Raw genomic sequence first — 23,652 nt, 5'->3', positions numbered from 1 at the left:
TGCATTGTTCCAGTGAAGCCCAACACAAACTGGAGGAACAGCACCTCATGTTCCGACTAGGCACTTTACAGCCTTCCGGACTGAATATTGAGTTCAACAACTCTAGATCTTGAACTCCATCCCTACCCCCTTTCTGTTTCTTCCCCCTTCCTTTTGTATTTTCCAATAATTTATATAGATTTTTCTTTTCCCACCTATTTCCATTATTTTTAAATCTTTATGCCCTGCTAGCCTTTCCACCCCACCTCCACTAGAGCTGTACCTTGAGTGCCCTACCATCCATTCTTAATTAGCACATTTGTTTAGATAATATCACCACCTTCAACGCCTCTGTGTTCTTTTGTCTGTGACATCTTTTGATTATCTGCTCCTATCACTGCTTGCTTGTCCCTACAACCACACCACCCCCACCCACCCCACTTCTCCCCCCCACCCCCACCTTAAACCAGTTTATATTTCACCCCTCCTTAGATTCACTCAGTTCTGTTGAAGGGTCATGAGGACGCGAAACGTCAACTCTTTTCTTCTCCGCCGATGCTGCCAGACCTGCTGAGTTTTTCCAGGTAATTCTGTTTTTGTTTTGGATTTCCAGCATCCACAGTTTTTTGTTTTTAACTGCTGAAGCCTGGCTGCCTCCCTGAAAATAAAAAAAAACTTGCTGGAGATGCTCTCTTCAGGAGCTCACAACACTTAATTACCTCTTAATTAGAAATGGACCTGTTCCAGGGCCCCCTCTCTCCCTCCTTTTGTGCAATGGCTGAAGGCAGAGATGGAGATGGGACTTCAAGCCTGCTGCTCATCAGCTATTTCTTTCCAGTCCTGCCTCTGTTTGGTCCTAAACAGGACCATGAAAATCTGGCCCATATCTCTATTTACAAAGTCAATCGTCCAATATGATTTTCTTCAGTTTTATCAGCTTGTCCTGCCAGCTTTATAGATTTGTGCATGTGAACCCCAGGGTCTTTGTGCTTTCACCCCCTTAAAATTTTACCATTTTATTTACAGTACCTTAATTTTTTTTTTCCAAATTTCACTTCACTGCATTTAACTTCATTTATCATACATCTGCCCATTTCATCAGTCTGTGTGGCCTTCTGAAGTCTGCTACTATCTGTTTCTTCCCAGAAACTTCGAAGATGTGACCACATACCCCAGCCTCAATTCATAAATATACATGCTGGTAATTTTGCTAAAAACATCAGTAGAGTACAAAAAATCCATTTGGTAATTCATCACCTTAAATTGCTCCCGCTGCAAGTTCCAGTGCAGAACTCCCCCTGACATAGCCTCCATTTTTACTTGATCGAATCAGAGCGGCACAGCTGCTCCAATCATCGGTCAGCAGACTGGCAACCAAAGCAGCATTTTGGAGCATAAAATATTAAGAGTATAAATAAGAGAATTGCACAAAATGTTGGTATGCCACAGTTAGAGTACTGTGTTCACTTTTGATCATCCCATTATACTAAAGCCAGAGGTCTCATTGATATGATGCCAGAGATTGAAAACTGTCATTATGAAGAGAGTTGAAAAAGACACTTCTTCCATTGGAGCAGAGAAGTCAAACTACGTGGTTGAATCAAGGTTTTTAAAATTCTGAAGAAATACGATAGTTTGAACAGAGAAAGCCTATCTCCTCTGATTGGAGAGTTGGTATTCATGGATGATTGATTTGGCCATCATCTACAATGCTGGCTGACCTAAGTAATCACCCCAACATTCAATTCAAAAACTTTGCCCATTTCACCAATCTATGTTCTGCTGAAGCAGGAATTAGGGAACTGAGGTATAGATATGCAAGTCACTAAAAGTAGTGACGCAGGTTAATAAGGCCATAGCAAACCATTGGGGTTAATTCTTAGAGGGAAATAATTGAAACGCATAGATGTTATTTCAAACTTGGATAGAACCTTGGTTGGACCATACTTGGAGTACTGTGAACAGTTCTCATCTCCATATTATGTAAAGGTTATGTACAGTGATTGGTGCTGTTCCTTGCATTTTCTTGACTTTGACCTGCAGTGAAGAACATATCTCTTCTGTCTTTGGATGGGTGAAAACCACAATGCTATTCTGGAAGGAGTTCTTCGACACTGGGAAGAGGCAATTAAGGAGGTTACTTGCAATGATCTTTCCTACAGCAGACAGCAGAGACACTTCTCTGTTGTTACTATGATTGGACTGGTCTCCCTTCTTGAATGTAGGTGTGCTCACTGTGTCCCTGTGATTCCCCAGCATGCATTCCTCTTCCCAGATGAGAGATATGACGTTGTGCAGCCATGCTAGGAGTATATCTCTGCCATGTTTCACAATTTCACCTGAGATTCCATCTGCTTCAACAGCTTTGTTATTTTTGAGCTGATGAATGGACTTTTCAGCTTCGCACCAGACTGGTATAGGGCCAAGATTGAGATGGATGGGGCATTGAGGAATGGAGTTGAGGATGTTCAATCCGAAGACAGAGTCTCGGTAAAGAAGTTCTTCAAAATAAACCACACATGTCGTTGGTGTCTGCGAGTTGGGTCTCCCACTTTCTTTCTGTCCACCATTTGTTCTTTATGCCGTGGATTTTATGCTGTGTCATTGCCTTTGGACACCTAGAGGGCTGCTGTTTTTCTCTTGAGGCATGATGAAGTTTCGATTCTGCAAAAGCTTTGCGCCTATCCGCAACTAGGTCCTGTATCTCTTGGTCATTTTTGTCAAATTATTCATGATATTTTCAGTTAGAGATACAAAGGACCTGTTCACAGGTGGTTATTATGGTGGACTTTTGGGTCAACCAGGCACTTTTGGAACACTTTAGCTCCTGGTGGCTGGAGGTTGGCAGTGAGGCGCTGACTAAAAAGAGCCACCTTGGCAGGACCTTTGAGACCTTCGATCCTAATTTTCTTGCGGCGTTGCTTCCACTGTTTGGAGATCAGGCTGATGGAGATGGTAGATTGGATAAGGCGTTGATCATTCCAGCGGTTGTAGTTACCTGTCATGTCGCAGGTGATGTGGACCTCTCTGTGGTCCCTTGCTCGAATGGTGAAGTAGTCACACGCGTGCCAGTGTTTGGACCATTGGTGTTTCCACGAGGCATTGTGCTTGTCTCACTGGCAGAATAGAATGTTGGTTGTGAAAAAGCCAACATGCCTAGCTAATCATCAAAACAAGCTCTGGGACATGTTGCTCATATGTCTAACACCAGACTTCTGAAGCAACTGTTATACTCAGAACTAGGTCTCATGAGGAGACTCCCAGGAGGACAGTGGAAATGCTTTAGGGATGTCGTCAAAGCATCCCTGAAGAGATCAAACATCCCTGCCAATTCATGGTTATCCTGTGCTTGTGATTGACCAAAATGGAGAAGCCTTACTTGAGAAGTCTCAGAACGTATCGAAAAACTTCATCAAGAACATGCAGACGTGAAGTTGAGAGAGCAAACAAACCTCCAAACATCTCATCCGCCCAACTCTTCAAACACCAACTGTCTCCCGTATGGCAAAACATGCAGATCACACATTGGACTTATCAACCATCATGAAACCCATAGAACTGGAGTGGAAATAAATCATTCTCAATCCTGAGGGACTGCATAAGAAGAGGAGGCTATATAAAGGCTGTAGAGGTGCTGAAGGTGCAAAAAAAGATACACTGGAATTGTACCAGAAGAGTGAAGATACACCTATTAGGAAATATCGGACAGGTAAAGGGTCCTTTTCTGGAAAAGAGAAGAGTGAAGGGTGACATGATAGAGGTCTTCAAGATTACAAGATGATATGATAGGGTAGACATGGAAAGTACGTTTGTGAGTGAGACCAAACCTAGGGGACATAAATATATCCAATAGAATTTAGGTGATACTGCTTCACCCAGAGTGGTTAGAATGCAGAGCTCACTGTCGTACAAGTTGTTGAGACAACTAGCATAGATGAGGGAAAGCGAGATAAACACATATGGAAGAAAGGATGAATATGAAGGTATGTTGATGGGGTTGGATGATGAAGGGTGGAAGAAAGCTTATGTGACCCATAAAAACGTTAATGGACTTGTTGTGACTATGACAATGGTAAACTTCTTTTCCTCCCCCTCGTCCTCCACCTGTCTACAGCCTTCAGCACAGTTGACCACACCATCCTCCTCCAATGTCCCTCCACTGTCATCTAATTATATAATTTACAATGATTTGCCTTCCTCCTCCTGCACTGTTCCTCTGGTGTCTTGCAAGGATCTATCCTTGGCTGCCTCCTATTTCTTATCTACATTTTGCCCCTTGGTGACATCATCTGAAAGTGCATTTAGTTTTCACAAGTACGCTGAAGGCATCCAGCTCTTCCTCATCACTGCTTCTCTCGGTTCTTTCTCTGTTGCTCAATTTTCTGAATGCTTTTCTGAAATTCAGTACTGGTTAAGGAGAAATTTCCTCCAATTAAATGTTGGAAAGAATGTAGGCATTCTTTTTGGCCCATGCTGCAAATTCCTAGCTCTGTTCACTAGCCACCCACTCCACCTTTCTCTCTGGGAAGAGGAGTGCTTCCAGGGGATCTCGGGGATGCTGTGATTCTGACCACGTTCAAGAAGGAAGACAAGTCCTATCGCGGTAACTATAGAATTTTTATTTTAGATTTCCAGCATCTACAATAATTTGCTTTTGCATTAATGATGTTTAAGTGCTCAGTCCCTGCCACCGAATGCAGTGCTCAGTCCCTGCCGCCGAATGCAGTGCTCAGCCCCTGCCAGCGTGAGGTGCTCAGCCCCTGCCAGCGTGAGGTGCTGGGGAGAAAAACCTCTTCACAATATTTTCTGCATTAATAATAATATGTGGATAAGCTGTACAACCTGCAGCTTTCAGATCACTTGTGGCATCTAATTCATGGCTGTCCATGCTGTCTGCCACAGGAAAGATCATTGCAATGACCCTCCTCAATTGCCTCCTCTCACTGGCCAAAGATCTCCTTCCAAAGTAACAGTGTGGTTTTCACCCATCCAGAGGCACTACATTTCAACAAATTCAAGAAAATTGCAAGGAACAGTGATCCCTGTACTTCTGGTAGAATTTGGAAGAAATAGGGTTAATGTGCTGAAATGGCCCCTTCTTTCCAGTCCATGTCTTTGGGTCAGGATGTTTTTGTCTTTGTCAGGCAGTTAGGTTGGCCTTGTTGAAGCTTGACTGCCACATATAAAGTTTCAATCTACATGCACAATAATTGCTCATCTCAAATTGCTGATACTAACTAATCCATCCACCAGGAATGAAAATCATTCTTTGCAAACCTTCAGACCCACAAAGTTCAGAAAAGGAAATTAACAATAATCACAAATAAGGCTTATTGGCTTGGACTTCAAAGGCTGAATAGCAATGAACTAGATGGCAGAAGTAATCTGAAAGCTGCGTGTTGTACAGCCTACCCTTACGTTGTTATCAACACAGACAATATTGTGATGGTGTTTTTCTCCACAGCACTTCCTGCTGTCAGGGATTGAGCACTGCATTCATTGACAGCAATTGAGCACTTAAATGTCACGAATACAAAAGTAAAATATTGTGGATACTGGAAATCTGAAATAAGAAGTGAAAATGCTCAGCGGATCTGGCGGCTTCTGTGGAGCCAGAAAGAAAGTTATGCCTAGATTTTCACCACAACGGAGAGGGCCTCCATTGTGGTGAAAATCCGATTAATTGCTGAATTTTCTAAGTCCCGCCCATCTGAACCCGGCATTTCCCATCCTCACGGGTAGAGGACTTGAGCCGGGCCAGGGTTTATGCTTGCGCGAATTGCAGGGCCAGTTGGCCATTTAAATCATCAGCTACCTCCACTGACTTCTGATTTTTGAATCCAAGCTGCATGAACCCCAGAATGCGCAGAGCAGACCCGGTAACAGGAGGTCTGAACTTGGTGTATTCTTTGGATAGCCTTTGACAAGTTCGATAGGGTTCTGTGAGACCTTTTGGAGAGGGAAGGCATTCTTTGGGATTATTAGAATGAAACATGGTTATGCATTTTACGCACAAACTCATTAGAGCTGTCAAGAAACTGTCAAAGCTGCCCAGCCAGTATAGAAGGATACTAGGTGAATTGGCATGGATGGGAGTAAGAACAAATGGGGGTATGGGTTGGCCTGACTTGGCATAAGTTGGAATAGGGGGTATGAGGGGCAAGGGTTGGCATTGGGGGTGGATGGGGTCATAGGTTGGTATGGATGGGTCTTGGGAGTGTGTTGGGAGGATGCGCTCAAGGGCTGGAGGAGTGTTTTTTTTATTTAAACACAGTGCTGGAGCACAGAGGCAGGCCTTGCACCCAGCCCATCTTTGCACCTGGCAGCTTCTGCATTCGTTCCAGGGTCACCTACCCATACTCCTGTTTCACTTGCCCTTCCTGTTCGAAAATCCAAACTGTGGGCAACTATTAATGGTTGGGTTGGCTGTGCTGGGAAATCTCTCAATTCTGCACATTTGACCCAGGGATGAAAACCTTGGCCTTGATGCTTCAGGAATGTGACTCTTAATCGGAATTCTCACGAATAGCAATGTAATAATGGCCAGATAATCTTTTTTGTGCTGTTGATTGAGGTCACAACACCAGGGATAACTCTCAGCTCTTCTTCAAAATAGTGCCATGGGATCTTTTATATTCACCTGAGACGGTACCCCCTTTGTAATGCACTGGAATGCATGTCTAGATTGTGTTTTCTCAAGCCATAGAATGACAACCTTTCACTTGGGTTAGGGCATTCTCATTTGAGAGATTTAAATAGCCATTTGGATCTTTGACTAGTGGAATTTTTGATTCCTTGGGGTTATAAGGACAGCAGATATTGATTTGGCTTTCAGGCTAATCACAGTTGTGTGGCCTGTTGAAATAAGTTTGAGATTTTAAAATAAGTGAAGCATGCTGATGATAAGACTTTTAAAGGGTATAATTTTGTGTCACTAGTTAATGTAAATTTCAAAAACAATTTCATCTGATGATCAAACATAGTAATATTAACCTACTCCTGCTCCTAAGTCCTTTAAGTCCTTTGTGCCTGCTCTGCCATTCAATAGGATCATGGCTGTTCCAGTTGTGGTCTCAACTCCTCTTTCCTGTCTACCCCCCAAACCCTTGACTCCCTTGTCTATCAAAAATCTGTCCAACTCAGCCTTGAATAAGTTCAATGACTGAGCCTCCATTGCTTTCTAGGGAAGATAAATCCGCATACCAGAGATTTGCTTAGAGAGAAAATTTCTCCTCGTCTGTCTTTAAAGAGAAACCTCTTATTCTTAAACTCTGTCCCTTCATTCTAGTCTTTCCCGCAAGGGGAAACATCCTCCCAGTATGCACCATTTCAGGTTCTCTCAGGATCTTATATGTTCCAATAAGATCGCCTCTCATTCTTCTAAACTCCAATTGGTATAGGTCCAATCTGCTGAACATTTCCTCATAAGTCCTTCATCCTAGGAATGAGTCAAATGAACCTTCTCTGAACTGTTTCTCACAGTATCTTTACAGTGTAGAAGGGAGCCATTCGGCCCATCAAGTCTACACTGGCTCTCTGAAAGAACATTCCACCTACTCCCACTCCTATGCTTTATCCCCCGTAACCTTGCACATTCTCTCTTTTTAGGCAGCAATGCAATTCACTTTTGAATACCTCAATCAAACCTACCTCCACCACCCTTTCAGGAAGTTGGTTCAGACTCCAACCACCCTCTGGGTCAAAAAAATTTTCCTCACATCGCCACTTCTTCTTTTGACAATTATTTTGAATCTGTGCCCACAAAATCTTGATGTTCTCTTGAGCGGGAACAGTTTTTCACTGTTTAACCTGTCCATACTCCTCAGGATCTTGAATACCTCTATCAAGTCTCCTCTCAGCCTTCTTTTCTGCAAGGAAAACAGTCCCAACCTCTCCAATCAAACTTCATAGATATAGTTCTTCACCCCAGGAATCATTCTTGTGAATCTCCACTGTACTGTCTCCAATGCATTCGCATCCTACCTCAAGTATGGCACCTAGAACTGGAGGCAGTACTCCAATGAGGCCCAACTAGTGTCTTATTTAAGTTCAACATGACCTCCTTACTCTTGTACTTGATGCCTTATTAATAAAACCTAAGATACTATATGCTTTTTTAACTGCTCTCTCAACATGCCCTGTGATTTTCAATGACCTATGTATCCATGCACTGAGGTCTCTCTATGTTCTGCACCTCCTTTAGAAGCGCTCCCTTTATTCTATTCTGTCTCACCATATCTTTCCCACCAAAACAAATGACCTCACACTTCTCTGCATTGAACTTCATCTGCTATTTGTCTGCCCAATCCACCAATATGCCTATGTCCTTTTGAAGTTCAAGACTATCCCATCATAGTTGACAACATTTCCAACCCTCGTATCATCTGCAAACTTTGAAATCATGCTCTGCACATCACAGTCTTGGTCATTAATATATATCAGGAAAAGCAAGGGTCCCAACACTGACCCCTGAGGAACTCCATTACAGAGCTTCCTCCAATCTGAGGAACTGTAGCATGGGCAGAAACCTGATTGGAAGGATTCAAATATGGAGTTCCAAGCACACATGTGGGAGGCTATAACCTGTTTAAGGACTTTGGAGAGGAAAGGGAGATTGGAGATGAGGTGGTTGTTTGTAAGAACGGTGGGGTTGGGGGTTGTTTTTTTTTCGAAGAAGTACAATGATGGCAGATTTAACAGAGAGGAATAACATCTGAAGGGAGAGAACCATCCATAATATCAACTAACATGGCGACCAGGAGGGGAAGTTGAGTGTATTGGAAAAGGGTCAAGGGCGCAAGAGGTGGGTCTCGTCAACAAGATGAGCTAGGAGAGAAACTAGAGAAAGTTGAGAATTTAGGATTAGGACTTTAGAGGAAGTTTAGACCAGTGGAATAGAGGGATAGGGCAGAGACAAGTGATTAGATGGTCTTTGTCTTAATGACAAAGAAGCCCATCAGCACCTCACACTTGTTAGAGGTGAATGAAGAGGAGACCAAAGAAAGGGGCTTAAGAAGACATTTGCAGTAGAGAAAAGAAGCTGGGTATTATCTTTGCCTTTCAGGATGAGTCTGAAATAGTGAACAGTTTTAGTAGGTGGGAGCGGGACCTGATTGTGCTTTGTGGCCCAGCAAGACCTAGCAGTGGATGGCTAAACCAGTTGTCCACGATATCCTTTCAAGTCTGTGTCCTTTAGACTTAGAGGAGCTGAGATAAGGGGCAGGATTTTGCCCTTGGCGGGGGGTGCTCGGCAGGGGCAGTCAGGAAGCTGACTGCCGCCCATGATCAGCTCGTCACCATGATTTCACGAGGGTGGGCCAATTAAGGCCCATCCAGCATGGAACACAAGTGACAGCGTTGAGCGCTGCTGGTGCAGGCGGGGGAGGAGGACAAGCAGCCCTATCGTGCAGTTTGTACATGTGAAAGAAAGAGCACTTCAATCTCCCTGAGGCACAGAGCTACCTCAGGACATTGAAGCACTGTGTTTAAAAAAAAATGAAGAGAATAAAAATTTAGTAAAACATGTCCCCTCGTGTGACTCTGTCACATGAGCTGGGACATGTTTTGAATACAAAGTAAGTTTAGGAAACCTCACCGTGCTCGTGGATGAAGTTTCCTAAAAAATGTAAAGGCCACTTGGCCTTTTCACCTGCCCACCAACCGTAAGGTTGGACAGGCGGTGTAAATTTGAATTTAATTGGGTTGTTAATCGGCGCGCGCCCACCGAGCGAAATATCGTGAGGCTGCGCGATGTCGTCGAGCATCATTTTATGCTCAGGTGTGTTGGGCGTGCCCCCCCCGACACAGGGTAATATTCTGCCCAAGGGTTGTAGCAGATGGGACCAGTTAGGATGAGAGTGTGTAATGGCTTTATTGAGGACTAGGACATCACAGGTAGAATTGAGGAAGCAGTTCAGTAAATCAGTAGCAGTTGAATTATTGCAGTGAATGAGGGCCAAAGACTACACAGTTGATATTTTGAAAGTGCAAGTGGAAGTGAAATAGGGAGTAGTTTTTTTCCAGGGGTGGATACAGAAGGAAGTAGTGTTCGACCCTGGGAGGAGGATGTGGTTGGAGGGTGATACAAGGAAGTGATCAGAGATGTCCTTATCTGTGATTAATACTCTGGGACTAGCAAGTCCACATGAGATGGTCAGGTGAAGTAGCTGTGCATTTGAATTCCACATGGAGTGAAAAATTTAGAAAAAATAAGGGCTGTGGATTTGAGAGAACATGATGAGCTGAGGTTGAAATCACTGATTATGGGAAGTTGCTTGTTTCAGAGACAGAGAGGAAAGCTATAAAGATATCTTGGTGAGAAAATTTTTACCGCAATTAAGAGGGCAGTGGAGAAAAATGATTTTGAATAAACTGAGAAGGGTGGGACAAGTTAAGATGCTCAAAAGAGGAGAAAGTGGTGGAGGAGTGGGGGGTCAGGCATAAGTGAGATTTTCTGATAAGTGCCACACAGCCACTGCGACAGTCTTGAGGGAGCAAGTGGCAGAAGATCTAGCCAGGTGGAAAGTCTTCATAGAAACTAGGAGCAGGAGTAGGCCATTTGGCCCTTCGAGCCTGCTCCGCCATTCATAATGATCATGGCTGATCATCCAACTTAGTAGCCTGTTCCCACTTTCTCCCCATATCCTTTGATCCCTTTCGCCCCAAGAGCTTTACCTAACTCCTTGAAAACATACAATGTTTTGGCCTCAACTACTTTCTGTGGTAGTGAATTCCACAGGGTCACCACTCTCTGGGTGGAGAAATTTCTTCTCATCTCGGTCCTAAATGGTCTATCCCGTATCCTCAAACTGTGACCCCTGATTCTGTACTCCCCCACCCTTGGGAACATCCTTCCTGCATCTACCCTGTTTAGTCCTCTTAGAATTTTATAGGTTTCTATAAGACCCCCCCTCATTCTTTTGAACTCCAGCGAATATAATCCTAACCATCTCAATCTCTCCTCATATGTCAGTCCCGCCATCCCAGGAATCAGTCTGGTAAAACTTCGCTGCACTTCCTCCATAGCAAGAACACCCTTCCTCAGATAAGGAGAGCAAAAATGCACACAGTATTCCAGGTGTGGTCTCACCAAGACTCTGTATAATTGCAGCAAGACGTCCCTGTTCCTGTACTCGAATCCTCTCGCTTTGAAGGCCAACATACCATTTGCCTTCTTTACCACCTGCTGCACCTGCATGCTTACCTTCAATGGCTGGTGTATGAGGACACCCAGGTCTCGTTGCACATTCCCCTCTCTCAATTTATAGCCATTCAGATAATAATCTGCCTTCCTGTTTTTGCTACCAAAGTGGATAACCTCACATTTATCCACATTATATTGCATCTGCTATGCATTTGCCCACTCACTCAGCTTGTCCAATTCGCACTGAAGCATCTCTGCATCCTCCTCACAGCTCACCCTCCCACCCAGCTTTGTGTCATATGTAAATTTGGAGGTATTGCATTTGGTTCCCTCATCTAAATCATTAATATACATTGTGAATATCTGGGGTCCCAGCACCAATCCCTGTGGTACCCAACTAATCACTGCCTGCCATTCAAAAAAAGATCCGTTTATTCCTACTCTTTTTGTTTCCTGTCTGCCAGCCACTTTTCTATCCATCTCAATACACTGCCCCACTCCCATGCGCCTTAACTTTACACGCCAATCTCTTATGTGGGACTTTGTCGAAAGCCTTCTGAAAGTCCAAACAAAATAACATCCACTGGTTCCCCCTATCAACTCTGCCAGTTACATCCTTGAAAAATTCCAGTAGATTTGTTAAGCATGACTTCCCTTTCCTAAATCCACGCTGGCTCTGCCCAATTCTGCCACTGTTTTCCACATGCTCAGCTATTAAATCTTTTATAACGAACCCCAGAATTTTCCCCACTACTGATGTTAGGCTGACTGGTCTATAATTCCCTGTTTTCTCTCTACCTCCCTTTTTAAATAGTGGGATTACATTAGTTACCCTCCAATCTGTAGGAACTGTTCCAGAGTCTAGAGAATCTCAGAAGATGATCACCAATGCATCCACTATTTCTAGGGCCACTTCCTTAAGTACTCTGGGATGCAGATTATCAGGCCCTGGGGATATAGCGGCCTTTAGTCCCTTCAGTTTCCCCAACACATTTCTCTACTAATACTGATTTCTTTCAGTCCCTCCGTCTCATTAAACCCTGTGTTCCCCAACATTTCTGGTATGTTATTTCTGTCCTCCTTTGTGAAGACAGAACCAAAGTATGTATTTAGTTGGTCAGCCATTTCTTTTTTCCCCATTATAAATTCCCCTATTTCTGACTGTAAGGGGCCTACATTTGTCTTCACCAATCTTTTTCTCTTCACATACCTATAGAAAGTTTTACAGTCAGTTTTTATGTTCCCCGCAAGCTTACTCTCGTACTCTATTTTCCCCTCCTTAGTCAATTCCTTGGCCCTCCTTTGCTGAATTCTAAACTGCTCCCAATCCTCGGGTCTGTTGATTTTTCTGGCCAATTTGTATGCTTCTTCCTTGGATCTAATACTATCTCTAATGTCCCCTGTAAGCCATGGTTTGGCCACCTTTCCTATTTTACTTTTGCGCCAGACAGGAATAAACAATTGTTGCAGTTCAGCCATGCACTCTGAATGTTTGCCATTGCCTATCCACCATCATCCCTTTAAGTAACGTTTCCCAATCCATCATAGCCAACTCGCGTTTCATACCACCGTAGTTTCCTTTATTAAGATTCAGGACCCTAGTCTCAGAATCAACTATGTCACTCTCCATCTTGATGAAGAATTCTATCATATTATGGTTGCTCATCCCCAAGGGATGAGCACAACTAAATTGCCAGTTATTCCTTTCTCATTACACAGTACCCAGTCTAGGATGGCCTGTTCTCTAGTTGGTTCATCAACGTATTGGTCCAGAAAAACGTCCCGTATACATTCCAGGAATTCCTCCTCTACACTATTGTTACTAATTTGATTTGTCCAATCTATAATGCATATTAAAGTCACCCATAATTACAGACGTTCCTTTATTGCATGCGTTTCTAATTTCCTGTTAAATGCCATTCCCAACATCACCATTACAGTTTGTGGGCCTTTATACAACCCCCACTAACGTTTTTTGCCCTTCAGTGTTTCTTCATTGAGGGAAAAGGTGTCATCACCCCTCAGCCAGGTTTCTGATAAGGTCATGAGGGCAAGGTCCTTGTTTGCAAGTAAATGGACATCCTGGAGGGAGATGCTAAGAGGGATGGTGAGAGCAGGCTCCATGGGGTCAGCAGTGGGAGGGGTGAGCTGGACAGGAAGGAGTTTAGCAAGATTGACCCCAGCTGGTGGACTTGATGGGAAGGCTGACAAGAGAGCAAGATGGGGCAATTGGGGTTCCTGCTTTTCAAGAGTAAGTGTCAGGTGCCTCAATGAGCAATCGAAGGATGCTTAGAGAGGCACAAAAGGAAACTGTAGGCTTAATTAAGCCAAATTAAACCTCAGATGGCAGCAAGTTGGAAGGTCAAGGAGTACTGAAGGGTTGGGAATTAGAGGGGCAAGCACCTGAAAATGGAGAAGTGAAAGGAAAGATGACAACGGAAGAGAGTGCTCTTGGAGGAATAAAGAGAAAAGTAAATTAAAAAGCGAAAAGCTGCAGCTTCTTGTTTTTGTACTATCATGCTGATAACCACAAAGCCTATGAGTATTCAAGCTGATGAGGGCAATTAATTCTTGATAGTTAGTGGCCACTTTATTTGTGTCCCTTTCAAATTGCAGAACAACCCTGGAGAAGAAATGGTCCTCTAATAGTCCAGATGAGTAGAATCCATCTTGCAATTCCACAGCACAAGTGCAACTACAATTGCTTAAATGTTCCAATTTGGTTACAAATCAGTAAATTGCATCTTGTCATACTTAGCCAAAATATCCATAAGTTCCTAGAGTATTTAAGGTTGCAGTAAGTCGAGAGGGATGGTGTTGGTGTTTCCAGAAGTGAAAGCTACTACTTTAGGTCTGAAGATCTTCAGAAACAGCAATTTCGATTCATTTTCTTTGCAATATCGTCTCCAGGGTCAGACTATCATTGTCAGCAAATTGTAGGACACAGGAGGCACCACAATAAACGAAATGCATTTTTGCTTTTGAAGAAATCTCTAATTCTGAATGAAGTAGCCATTGCAATTAAAACTGGACGTATATATAGGTAGGGCTAGTTTGATGAACGCTGTTATTGAATCATCTGGTTGTGAAATACTGAATTGGGTTTGTATGTTTTGATACAGAAACTCCTTGACAGATTTGAGTATGATGAAGAACATGATCGTTCAGACGAAACTAAGAAAGAAACATCTGCATCCCAGCTGTAAGAAATTGTCTTATTTATACATATTATCCCCCAGTTGCAAATAAGTGCACATCTTGCTTCTGGAGTCTTTGAACGAAATGTAGCTTTATTTTAACTGTAATATCATAGAGTCATTATGACACACAAGCAGGCTACTCAGTCCATTGAGTCCATGTCATCTCTCTGCTGAGTGACCCATTCAGTCCCATTCCCCCACTCCATCCATGTAGTTCACCATCCTCGTAGGCAGCGAGTGTCAGTTCATTACCACTTGCTGTGTAAAAACAAAAATTGTTCCTCACGTTTCCCCCGCATCTTTTGCCCAAAACCTTAAATCAGTGCCCCGTAGTCCTTGTGCAATTAACTAATGGGAACAGCTATTTGTCTACCTTATCTAAGCCTGTGATAATTTTGTACACCACTATCAAATCTCCCCTCAATCTCCGTTGCTCCAAGGAGAGGACTCCCAGTTTCTCCAACCTCACCTTGTAGTTAAAACCCGCCATTCCTGGAACTGTTCTTGTAAATGTCCTCTGTCCTTCCTAAAGTGTGGTGACCAGAAATGGATGCAATACTCTAGTTGCAGCCTAACCAGAGCTTTTTTAAGGATTCAGCATAACATTTCTGCTTTTGCAGTCGATACCTTTTATTTATGAAGCCCAAGATCCCATGTGCTTTGCTAAATACTCTGTTCCTGTCATCTTCAAAGATCTATGTACATGAAACCCCAGGTCCTTCTGTCCCCATGCACTCTTTAGGACTGTCATTTAGCCTGTATTGCATCTCTATTACTACTTTCAAAATTCATCACCTCTCACTTCTCTGTATTAAATTCCATCTGCCAATTGTCTGCCCATTCTAGTATGTTCTATTGCAGTTAAATATATAATCACCTCTGTCTATTATCCTCCAGTCTACAAAACAACCTTTTACCATGACTTAGTTTTCTGTCCTAAAGTCAATGTTTTATCCAAGCTGACACTGACACTCCTATCCAATGAGCTTCAGTTTTGTTGACTAGCCTTTTTGGTAAATAGAAATAAACATGCTGGAGATAACACTGAATGAATTTCAGTACTTCATTCATAATGTACACTGCACAGTCATTGGAAAAATGTAACATTTCCAACAATAGACATTGGAAATTAAAGTTCTTGCTGTTGCATTTTCCACTACCTGACTGCCATGGGTTCCTGGATGTCATTCTCTCTAATCTCATTTCTTTGCATTTCCATTATCATAATCAGGGAGGTTTTGCACAGTATAAGCAAGAGGAGGTGGTAGGGGTTATGGCTACATCTCAGAACCATAAGTGCAACCCTAAGTATGTTAATAAGCTTTGATTAAAATGAAAGTGTTCTGACTTGATTTGGATGCTTTACAATCTTGTCACTTGCACTCCACATTCATCAGTTCTTTTACCACTGGAATGCATACCATGAGATTGGAACCCATATATGAAATTCAAAATGTGATATTGGTTTGTTACAAATTGTTATTTGAAACGAAGGTGGAATGCAGTTTTTGTTGATTTAAGATGCGAGACATACTGCTCTATGTGTGTTGCTAACTATATTCGTTTTGGCAACTGTTGATTGCACAATTGAAAGATTTATAATTCAAACCAGTAATACAATGTTTGGTATTTTTGGGAGATTTTGTCAGCATTCCTGGCATGTCAATATTTGTTGATAATGTATTCAACAAGAGAACTCCTATTATACACCATTACATTAGAAGGTCATAACGTATTTGATTTTGAAGTCATCAGCTATTACAGAAGAGATATGCTGAAGCGAGAGAAAACCAGTTCACAGCTGTTAAACAAGTGTGTTTGGAATGTGTTCACCTTAGTAGAACACCTGGTGATTAGTACCTTCTTACATTAATGCAACATCTGCTATTCTGTATCTTCAGAAGTTACTTAAACTCGGTATAACTGACACTATTTTTAAACTATATTTCACAAACAAAAGTGAATAATCCTTAGTAATCTAGGTTTCAGTTATTAAATCCCTCTTGTAACATCTTGGTTCTACATTGTTTCTTCTTTCCTTTCCAAGCTTCCGTTGCATGCCATTCCTGAAAGCACACCAGAAAAAAACGATTATAGCATAAAGAATTGGTGCATTGTGAAATGCTATTCTCCTGTGGCACATCATGTTGCAGTATAGGAAATTGCTGTATCTCCTATCTGTAAGCTTTCTTTTATTAGAATAATTTATCCTGGATATCTCCTTAAAGGGCCGGTATTGTTCTCAGGATATTGTTCCCATGTACCAGGAGCAGCCTAGTGTTTTACTGTTAGTGCTCTTGTGTTGTTTGAGTATCGGGGTCATTATGGTTAACCTGATGTAAATACCCATACTTAGTAGCAGAGGCCATTGAGTTGTGGCATGGTTGATTGGTTCTCGGTTTAAAATCATCTGAGAACCAATTGTAGTTTACCTGCTAACACCCCAGTTTAATATCAGCACAGTGCTGGATTTTATTGGTTTGTATTACTTGTTGTGACACAATGCATTACATTTACGAAGTTGGAAGTTGCAAGTTTTAAATTTTTAAAAAATGCCTTTTGGAGGGGGCAATCTTTATAGTAATTTCAGTTACGAACAGCATTTTCTAATGTTTAACTGATTTTAGCAAAACCAACTATTGTAGCATAATGTTGATCATCTGCAGAGAAATGTAATTAAGCTCATTGTAATTTTCTGATGGTAAGCATATACTGTCCTAATGTCTTTTTAAAATGACTGTCTAATTTAAACACTAACAAAATATGCTATTATTCAAATGTCCAGTGGTTTGTTTTGAAAGCTGTGAATTCAGCGTTATTATTTTTTCAGTCTCTTAAAGGAGAACTGTTGTTTGCATGTGTGTGGTAAATGGTTACCTCTTTGATTTACAGACCTCTTGTAACTGAGACCATGAACACGTCACTTTTTCAGCAGCTGGCTGAGCAATTCCAGCAGCAAAACTTTGAGCAACTTCGGCAGCAGCTAATGGAGCAGCAGCAGACACAGCAGGTACAGGCAGAGTGTGAAAGATAATTGTTAATATAATTGGCACAAACTGTTGTAATAGTGCAGTTCACACCCAAGACTGAGAAGAAATATCATACATTTAAAGTGATGGCAATGCAGTTTGTGCCTCTGTTAAGATATGCCTTGAAACAATTTATTTCTGTACCTGTTTAATGTGACGACTTAAAAGTTATTTTTAAGTGTGTATATTTGAATCTTGGTAAAACAAACATCAATTTTATTTACAATGACTAAGCATACATTTCTTCAACATTATTCGTGCTTCACTGTCAAATGACTTGTCATAATTTATGAAGCAGCGATACACTTCTTTCTTCATTTCTGTTGACAGCCCACATATCATTTTTGAACCATTTCTGTTTTGCCTGTTTCCAGTACTTACAATTTGGAGTTTATTTTTGAGGCAAATTTGCAGCAATTTAGCTACAAAGATTGTAGTAAAACGTTTTAAAACTTTGTAACACACTTGTTCCTAATATTTGGCTGTATAAGTGATTCGTAATTCAGTATTTTGTTTTCTTTACAGTCTTTCAGGCTAGATTTATCCTACTTTAGCCCATAAATAACATGTTTCCAAGTCAGAACATGCACAGTAATTTTCTATTAATTGTAGTTTTAATGCTTAATGATTTGTGCTTGTAACAATATGCATTCCATTAGCATCAAATTCATTGTTTTGCAATTGACTCACCATAACTTGCCTGCAAGAAGTGGTAAGGGAAATTCTTTTATACTATTTGGGAATTACAGGATAAATGGTTGGCCTTAATTTTTTTGGAACACGTAGTGCCCTCAGTCATGCTCATACTGGTGCCACAAAACTAGTGTCATTTGTTCTGCAAATTATGATGGTTGGACATTTAGATTTTCTTTACTAGAAAAAATGGTACGTGCTGTATTTTGACAGCCAAAAGAGTATTTCAGGACTAGTCGGCTCTAGAGAATGAGTCTTGGTGTGCAAATTGCACTTATGAAATGCCTTATTTTGCAGAATGCAACTTTGGACAATCAGGAAGTAACTTTTGGATCAGAACAGTCAGTGACCCCTTCCCAGAGCAGCACTCACCATCAGCAACAAGAGCAAGAAATCAGAGTGGAGGATTCTCTTGAGCAACAGCAACAGGTGAGAGACAATTTTGTACAGTTAAAGATTGCATTGAGTATGATAATCAACCTCTGGTTTGGCATGCACATTTATGAAAAAGCGCTTGACTTTTTTTTCTGAATCTGAGAGATTAAAACTGGTGCAGCTTTTCGTTTATTTTGTAATAATTTAAAAAGGCTCTGTTAATATCACTCATTAAACTTCGAGTGGTTACATCACATTTGCTAATTATTCAGGACCTCCTCTTGGATTAACTGAATAGGACATCTTGACTGTCATTAATTATCTTGACAAGTGTTGAATAAGAGAAGTGGAAATTAAATATAACTGCCTCATCAATCTATATGTTAAAAATCCCCATACATACGATTTAGTTCTAGCATTAATTTTATACCTGTTGGAGTTTGCAGAAGGAGGCTGTTTGCGCTGTCATCAGTGTCAATTCTTAGCTAGAGCACTCCAAAACCAACCTAGTCTCTCACTCCCTTTGCCTTTTATCTTCCTCTGCTTCCAATTTTTCTAAGTTCATCCCTTAAAAGATGCAATCATTTCTGTTTCAACTATTCCCTTTAACAAAGCATTCCATTCTCCAAAAAAATCAGGGCATTTCATAGAACCATAGAATGGTCACAGCACAGAAGGAGACCATTCAGTCTGTCATGTCCCTAAATGCAATACCCTCTCTGCCATGGAAATAGCCCCATGATCTCAAAGTATATCATAAACCATTTGAATAATGTTACCTGAATGACTCGTGAATTTATTGCCTGGTAATTACATACTGGTCTTAAAATTTATTTTTACTACCTTTTACCATCCTGTACTATTTTGGAGAGAGGGAATGACGTAAAGAAAGGTCTTGACACGGTGGGTGTGAAGAGGATGTTTTCTCTTATGGAAGAATTTAGAACTAGGAGTCACTGTTAAAAGTAAGGTGTTGCTCATTTAAAACAGTAATGAGGTGAAATTTTTTCACTGAGGGTCATGAATCTTTGGAGCATTCTTCCTTCAAAGGTGGTGAAAGCAGAGTTTTTGAATATTTTTAAGGCATAGGTGGATAGATTCCTGGTACGCAAGGGTGTGATAGGTTATTGGGGGTCGGTAGGATGCAGATTTCAGGCTACTATCAGATCAGCCATGAACTTATTAAATGGCGGATCAGGCTTGAAGGGCTGAATGGCCTACTCCTCCTTATTTGTAAGGTCTTGCAGATTCATTTAGTAAATATTATTGCTAGGCAACATTCAATGGGAGTAATTCATTTTTACACTGATCCTTGTTAACTAATTGGAAAATATGGGTACTAATGTGTGTACCCATTCATAACACTGCATGCCAGAAGATACATGCAGTGTTTGGAACTAGAAAGTGCAGTTGTACCAGACATGCCGTCTCTATACAAAAATAAAAATACCTGGAAAAACTCAGCAGGTCTGGCAGCATCTGCGGAGAGGAACACAGTTAATGTTTCGAGTCCGTATGACTCTTCAACAGAACTAAGTAAAAATAGAAAAGAGGTGAAATATAAGCTGGTTTAAGCGGGGGAGGGGGGGCGGGGGGTAGAGCTGGATAGAGGGCCAGTGATAGGTGGGGATAGCCAAAAGATGTCATAGACAAAGGGACCGTCCCTATGTTTGGGGCCATTCAGTGGTAATTTTCAGAGCAGTTGATTTTCATCACTTGGCCCAGAATCAGATAAATTATAACAAATCTGCACTTCATTGACCCTAATTGCTAACTTTGTTCTTAATGATACCTTGGTTTATTAAGGATATGGATATTGATGCACCCGATGGTCAGGACCTTATTGAAGAAGAAATCTTTCAGCATGAAGAAAAGAAACCTTTAGTACGTTCAAGATCTCTGACACACTCAAGATCTCGTTCAAGGTGCAGTATTTATTACTATTGTTTGAGGCAGTTCATTTCAAACGTTAATTAGAATATTTTTAAGATAATCTACTACAAATTATAACATAGTAAAAGTTATATTTGAAACCTTTAAGTTTGGTGTAATTTTTAATTAGATCACCACGAAAGAAAAGATCCAGATCCCGGTCAGGGTCTCGTAAACGCAAGCATCGGAAACGTTCTCGCTCAAGGTCAAAAGAGAGAAAAAGGAAGTCATCTCGATCTTACTCTAGTGAAAGACGAGCGAGGGAGCGTGAAAAGGAACGCCAGAAAAAGGGTCTGCCACCTATCCGTTCTAAAACACTTAGTGGTATGTAATTACAAAAGGATTAATTTCCTTATGTTTTTGAATGTGATTGACTGTGTCACAAAGGTTTGCTTTTTTCCTACTAAACAGGACAGGAAGTACTTATAATACCAAAGGCTACACCTGTAGCGTACTGTCTATATGTTCTGGACAGAATTATGTGGAGATATTGGAATGAATTATGTTTCTCCATTTATGTTCATAGTTCACAGCACCCCAGTCTTCCCCAAATTCATAATACAGTGTACGGCAATAGTTCACACGATGCAATAGACAACTGTTTGTATCAGGTAGTGTTGCATCAATTTAGTCCATTGTAAAAAACCTGTGCTTTACTGTAAAATTCCTAACATTTTTGCAGATTTAAAAAAGGGCAGAAATGATTAGTTTATTGAACTTGTACTGTAAATGAACAGATCTATTAATTAAAACATCCTAACAGCACAAATTGATGAACCAGCATGCTGCACAAGAGAGATTGAGAGGATTCAAATTGGAAGCTTTCCTGATCTTAGCTTGCTGCCAAGGGAAGGGCTATTGAAATGGTTTCTCAACTGTTGTGTGGCACTTGTCTACCAGTGTTGTTCCATATCTTACCTGTTAGACACATGGCTAATTGGAAATTCAAATATGCCTAATTGCATTTCTAATTTATATAAACAGAGTAATAGATATTATCCTCGGGCGTGTGATTGCAGTACTTAAAATGTGCATGCCATTTGCACAAGTACTTTTTATGCACTTGTTGCTAAAATGGTGAAATGGAAAGCAAGTGTGTGTTTTTTGATCATTGACTGTTTTACTTAATTACTGAATGATAGATAAGTAAATGTACACGTGAAGCATATTTACCTGCATTGTTTGCGTGTATGTAGGATATTTTCTACAATAATGCATGTGATTGAAATGGTGTAGCTTTAGCCACAACACTGGCTAGTCTGCAATTTGTACTAAACAATGCTGCATACCTTTTAGTAGGGCAGCTGAAGAAAGGTTAGTAATTTAGAGTAAGGAATGATGTATGTTGTTGGATGAAAATGAATTTATTATTCCATATATTAATTCTTTATACCATTAAATCTGGTTATTATGAAATATGAATTATAATTTCTCAGTAAAGTAGAACAGATTTTAAACTAAAGGAATTGTTCCAGTTCAGGCTTTTTACCAATACTTGCTATTGCATTGACTGGGTAGAAATTTCCTTAAGCAGAATCAGTTGTGAAAGAAAGACCGACATTTATATAGCATCATTCACAACCACACCAAGTTCTTAAGTGCTTTGGAAATGTAATCACTGTAACTGTTGTAATGTAGGAAACTCTACAGTCAATTTGCACACAGCAAGCTCTCAGAAAAGGAAACAGGTTGTTTTTGTGATGTTGTTTGAGGGAAGATATTGACCAGGACACCGCAGTTAATTCCCCTGCTTCTCTTCGAAGTAGTGCCATAGGATCTTTTAGGTCCACCTGAGAACACAAATGGGCCTCTGTTTAATATATCATCTGCAAGGTGGCACCTCTGACAGTGCAGCACTCCCTCATTACTGCACTGAAGTGTCAGCCTTGATTTTTGTGCTCAAATCCTGAAGCAGACTTGAACCCCCATAACCTTCTGATTCAGAGGAGAGACTGAACCATGCCTGACACATAACTGACCATGAATCAAAACATGTTTTTGTTCATTGCCATGTATAAATTAATATGCCCAGGTTTTAGGATTAGCCTTTCATCATGGTAAAATGCCTACTAGAAGATATGTGAGATGCTACAAAATGCTCTCCATCATCCTCACAGTTGGAAAAATAAAATGCTACCTGAGAGGTGTGGATCGGCTTAAACAATTGGCCAAATTTATTTGTAGTTGAAGGACTATTCAAAAACAGATTCCCTAATATCAGTTGGACGGAAGGGGGCAATAGATAAAACGAAAGGCGTTCCTACAATTGAGATAGGGCTCTTTTCTAACCCAATATGTAAAAAGTCCAACAAGGGAAGATTTGCTATTGGATCCAGTAATACATAGTTGTACATAGACAGCGAAGGAGTTCATGATGCGATAGAATGAGGAGATTAGGAGAGAACTCAAAAGAACAATTAGGAAGACAAACAGAAACTATGAAATTAAATTATCAAGGAACATAGTAAAATATTTTATAGGCACATAAATAAAAAAGGCTGTGACTGGAATAGGACCATGAAAAGGGATAGATAGGGTAATATCACAGGTATCAACAGAGAGATGACAGAAATATTAAATAATTATTTCATTTCACCAGGGAGATAGAAGAATTAGACATGTCATACAATGATGAGATGAATAATAAACGCATTTAACAAAAAAAATATATTGAATAAACTAAAACAAACTCCGAGGATAAATACCCTGGTCCAGGTAGATTGTATCCTCATATCTTAAAAGAATCTAGGGAAAAGTAGCAGGGGCATTACTGCATATTTTTAATGATTTGTTAGAAAAGGGTGTAGTGCCAGAAGATTGGCAGTTGGCCAATGTACTTCCTACGTGTAAGAAGGGGACAAAATATGCCTAGGGAATAATAGACTGGTCTGCATAACATAAGTTGTAAGAAAACTAATGGAATCCCCACTAAGGGGGAGAATAAAAAGAGTATCTGGAAACAAAAATTGTAACAATGAACAGTCAGCATGTATTTCAAAATCTTGTTTTACCAATCTAATTGAATTTTTTGAGGTGGAAACAGAGATTGTAGAAGGCCATTAATAAACTTGCAGAATAGGCAAATCATTAGCAGATGAAGTTCAGCAGAGATAATGTGAGGTAGTCAGTTTTGCTAGGAAGAACAGGGAGGTCACTTCTTACTTGGAAGGTGCAAGTCTGGGTGAGGTACCAATCGCCAAAAGTAAGGTTAGGTCAGCCATTTTTTTTTAAAAAGCAAACCAAGTTCTAGGCTTTATTACTAGAGGAATAGAATTGAAAAGTAGGCAAGTTATGCTAAATC

General features: G+C 40.8%; 1 protein-coding gene across 2 annotated transcripts in view; it reads left to right on the top strand.

Annotated features, from left to right (window-relative positions):
- scaf8 (SR-related CTD-associated factor 8) overlaps positions 1–23,652 on the top strand; it is a 195,190-nt gene that overhangs the window by 147,128 nt on the left and 24,410 nt on the right. For both annotated transcript variants that reach the window (XM_041217396.1, XM_041217387.1), the window contains 5 exons: positions 14,245–14,324; positions 17,215–17,332; positions 18,342–18,473; positions 20,226–20,344; positions 20,482–20,675. In XM_041217396.1, coding sequence (XP_041073330.1) covers positions 14,245–14,324; positions 17,215–17,332; positions 18,342–18,473; positions 20,226–20,344; positions 20,482–20,675 — 643 coding nt within the window. The remainder of the gene's footprint in view (positions 1–14,244; positions 14,325–17,214; positions 17,333–18,341; positions 18,474–20,225; positions 20,345–20,481; positions 20,676–23,652) is intronic.

Source organism: Carcharodon carcharias, chromosome 2, assembly GCF_017639515.1.
Source record: "Carcharodon carcharias isolate sCarCar2 chromosome 2, sCarCar2.pri, whole genome shotgun sequence".
NCBI classification, from domain to species: Eukaryota; Metazoa; Chordata; class Chondrichthyes; order Lamniformes; family Lamnidae; genus Carcharodon; species Carcharodon carcharias.
The sequence above is the reverse complement of the archived record's forward strand: the minus strand, read 5'-3'. Positions and strand labels throughout refer to the sequence as shown.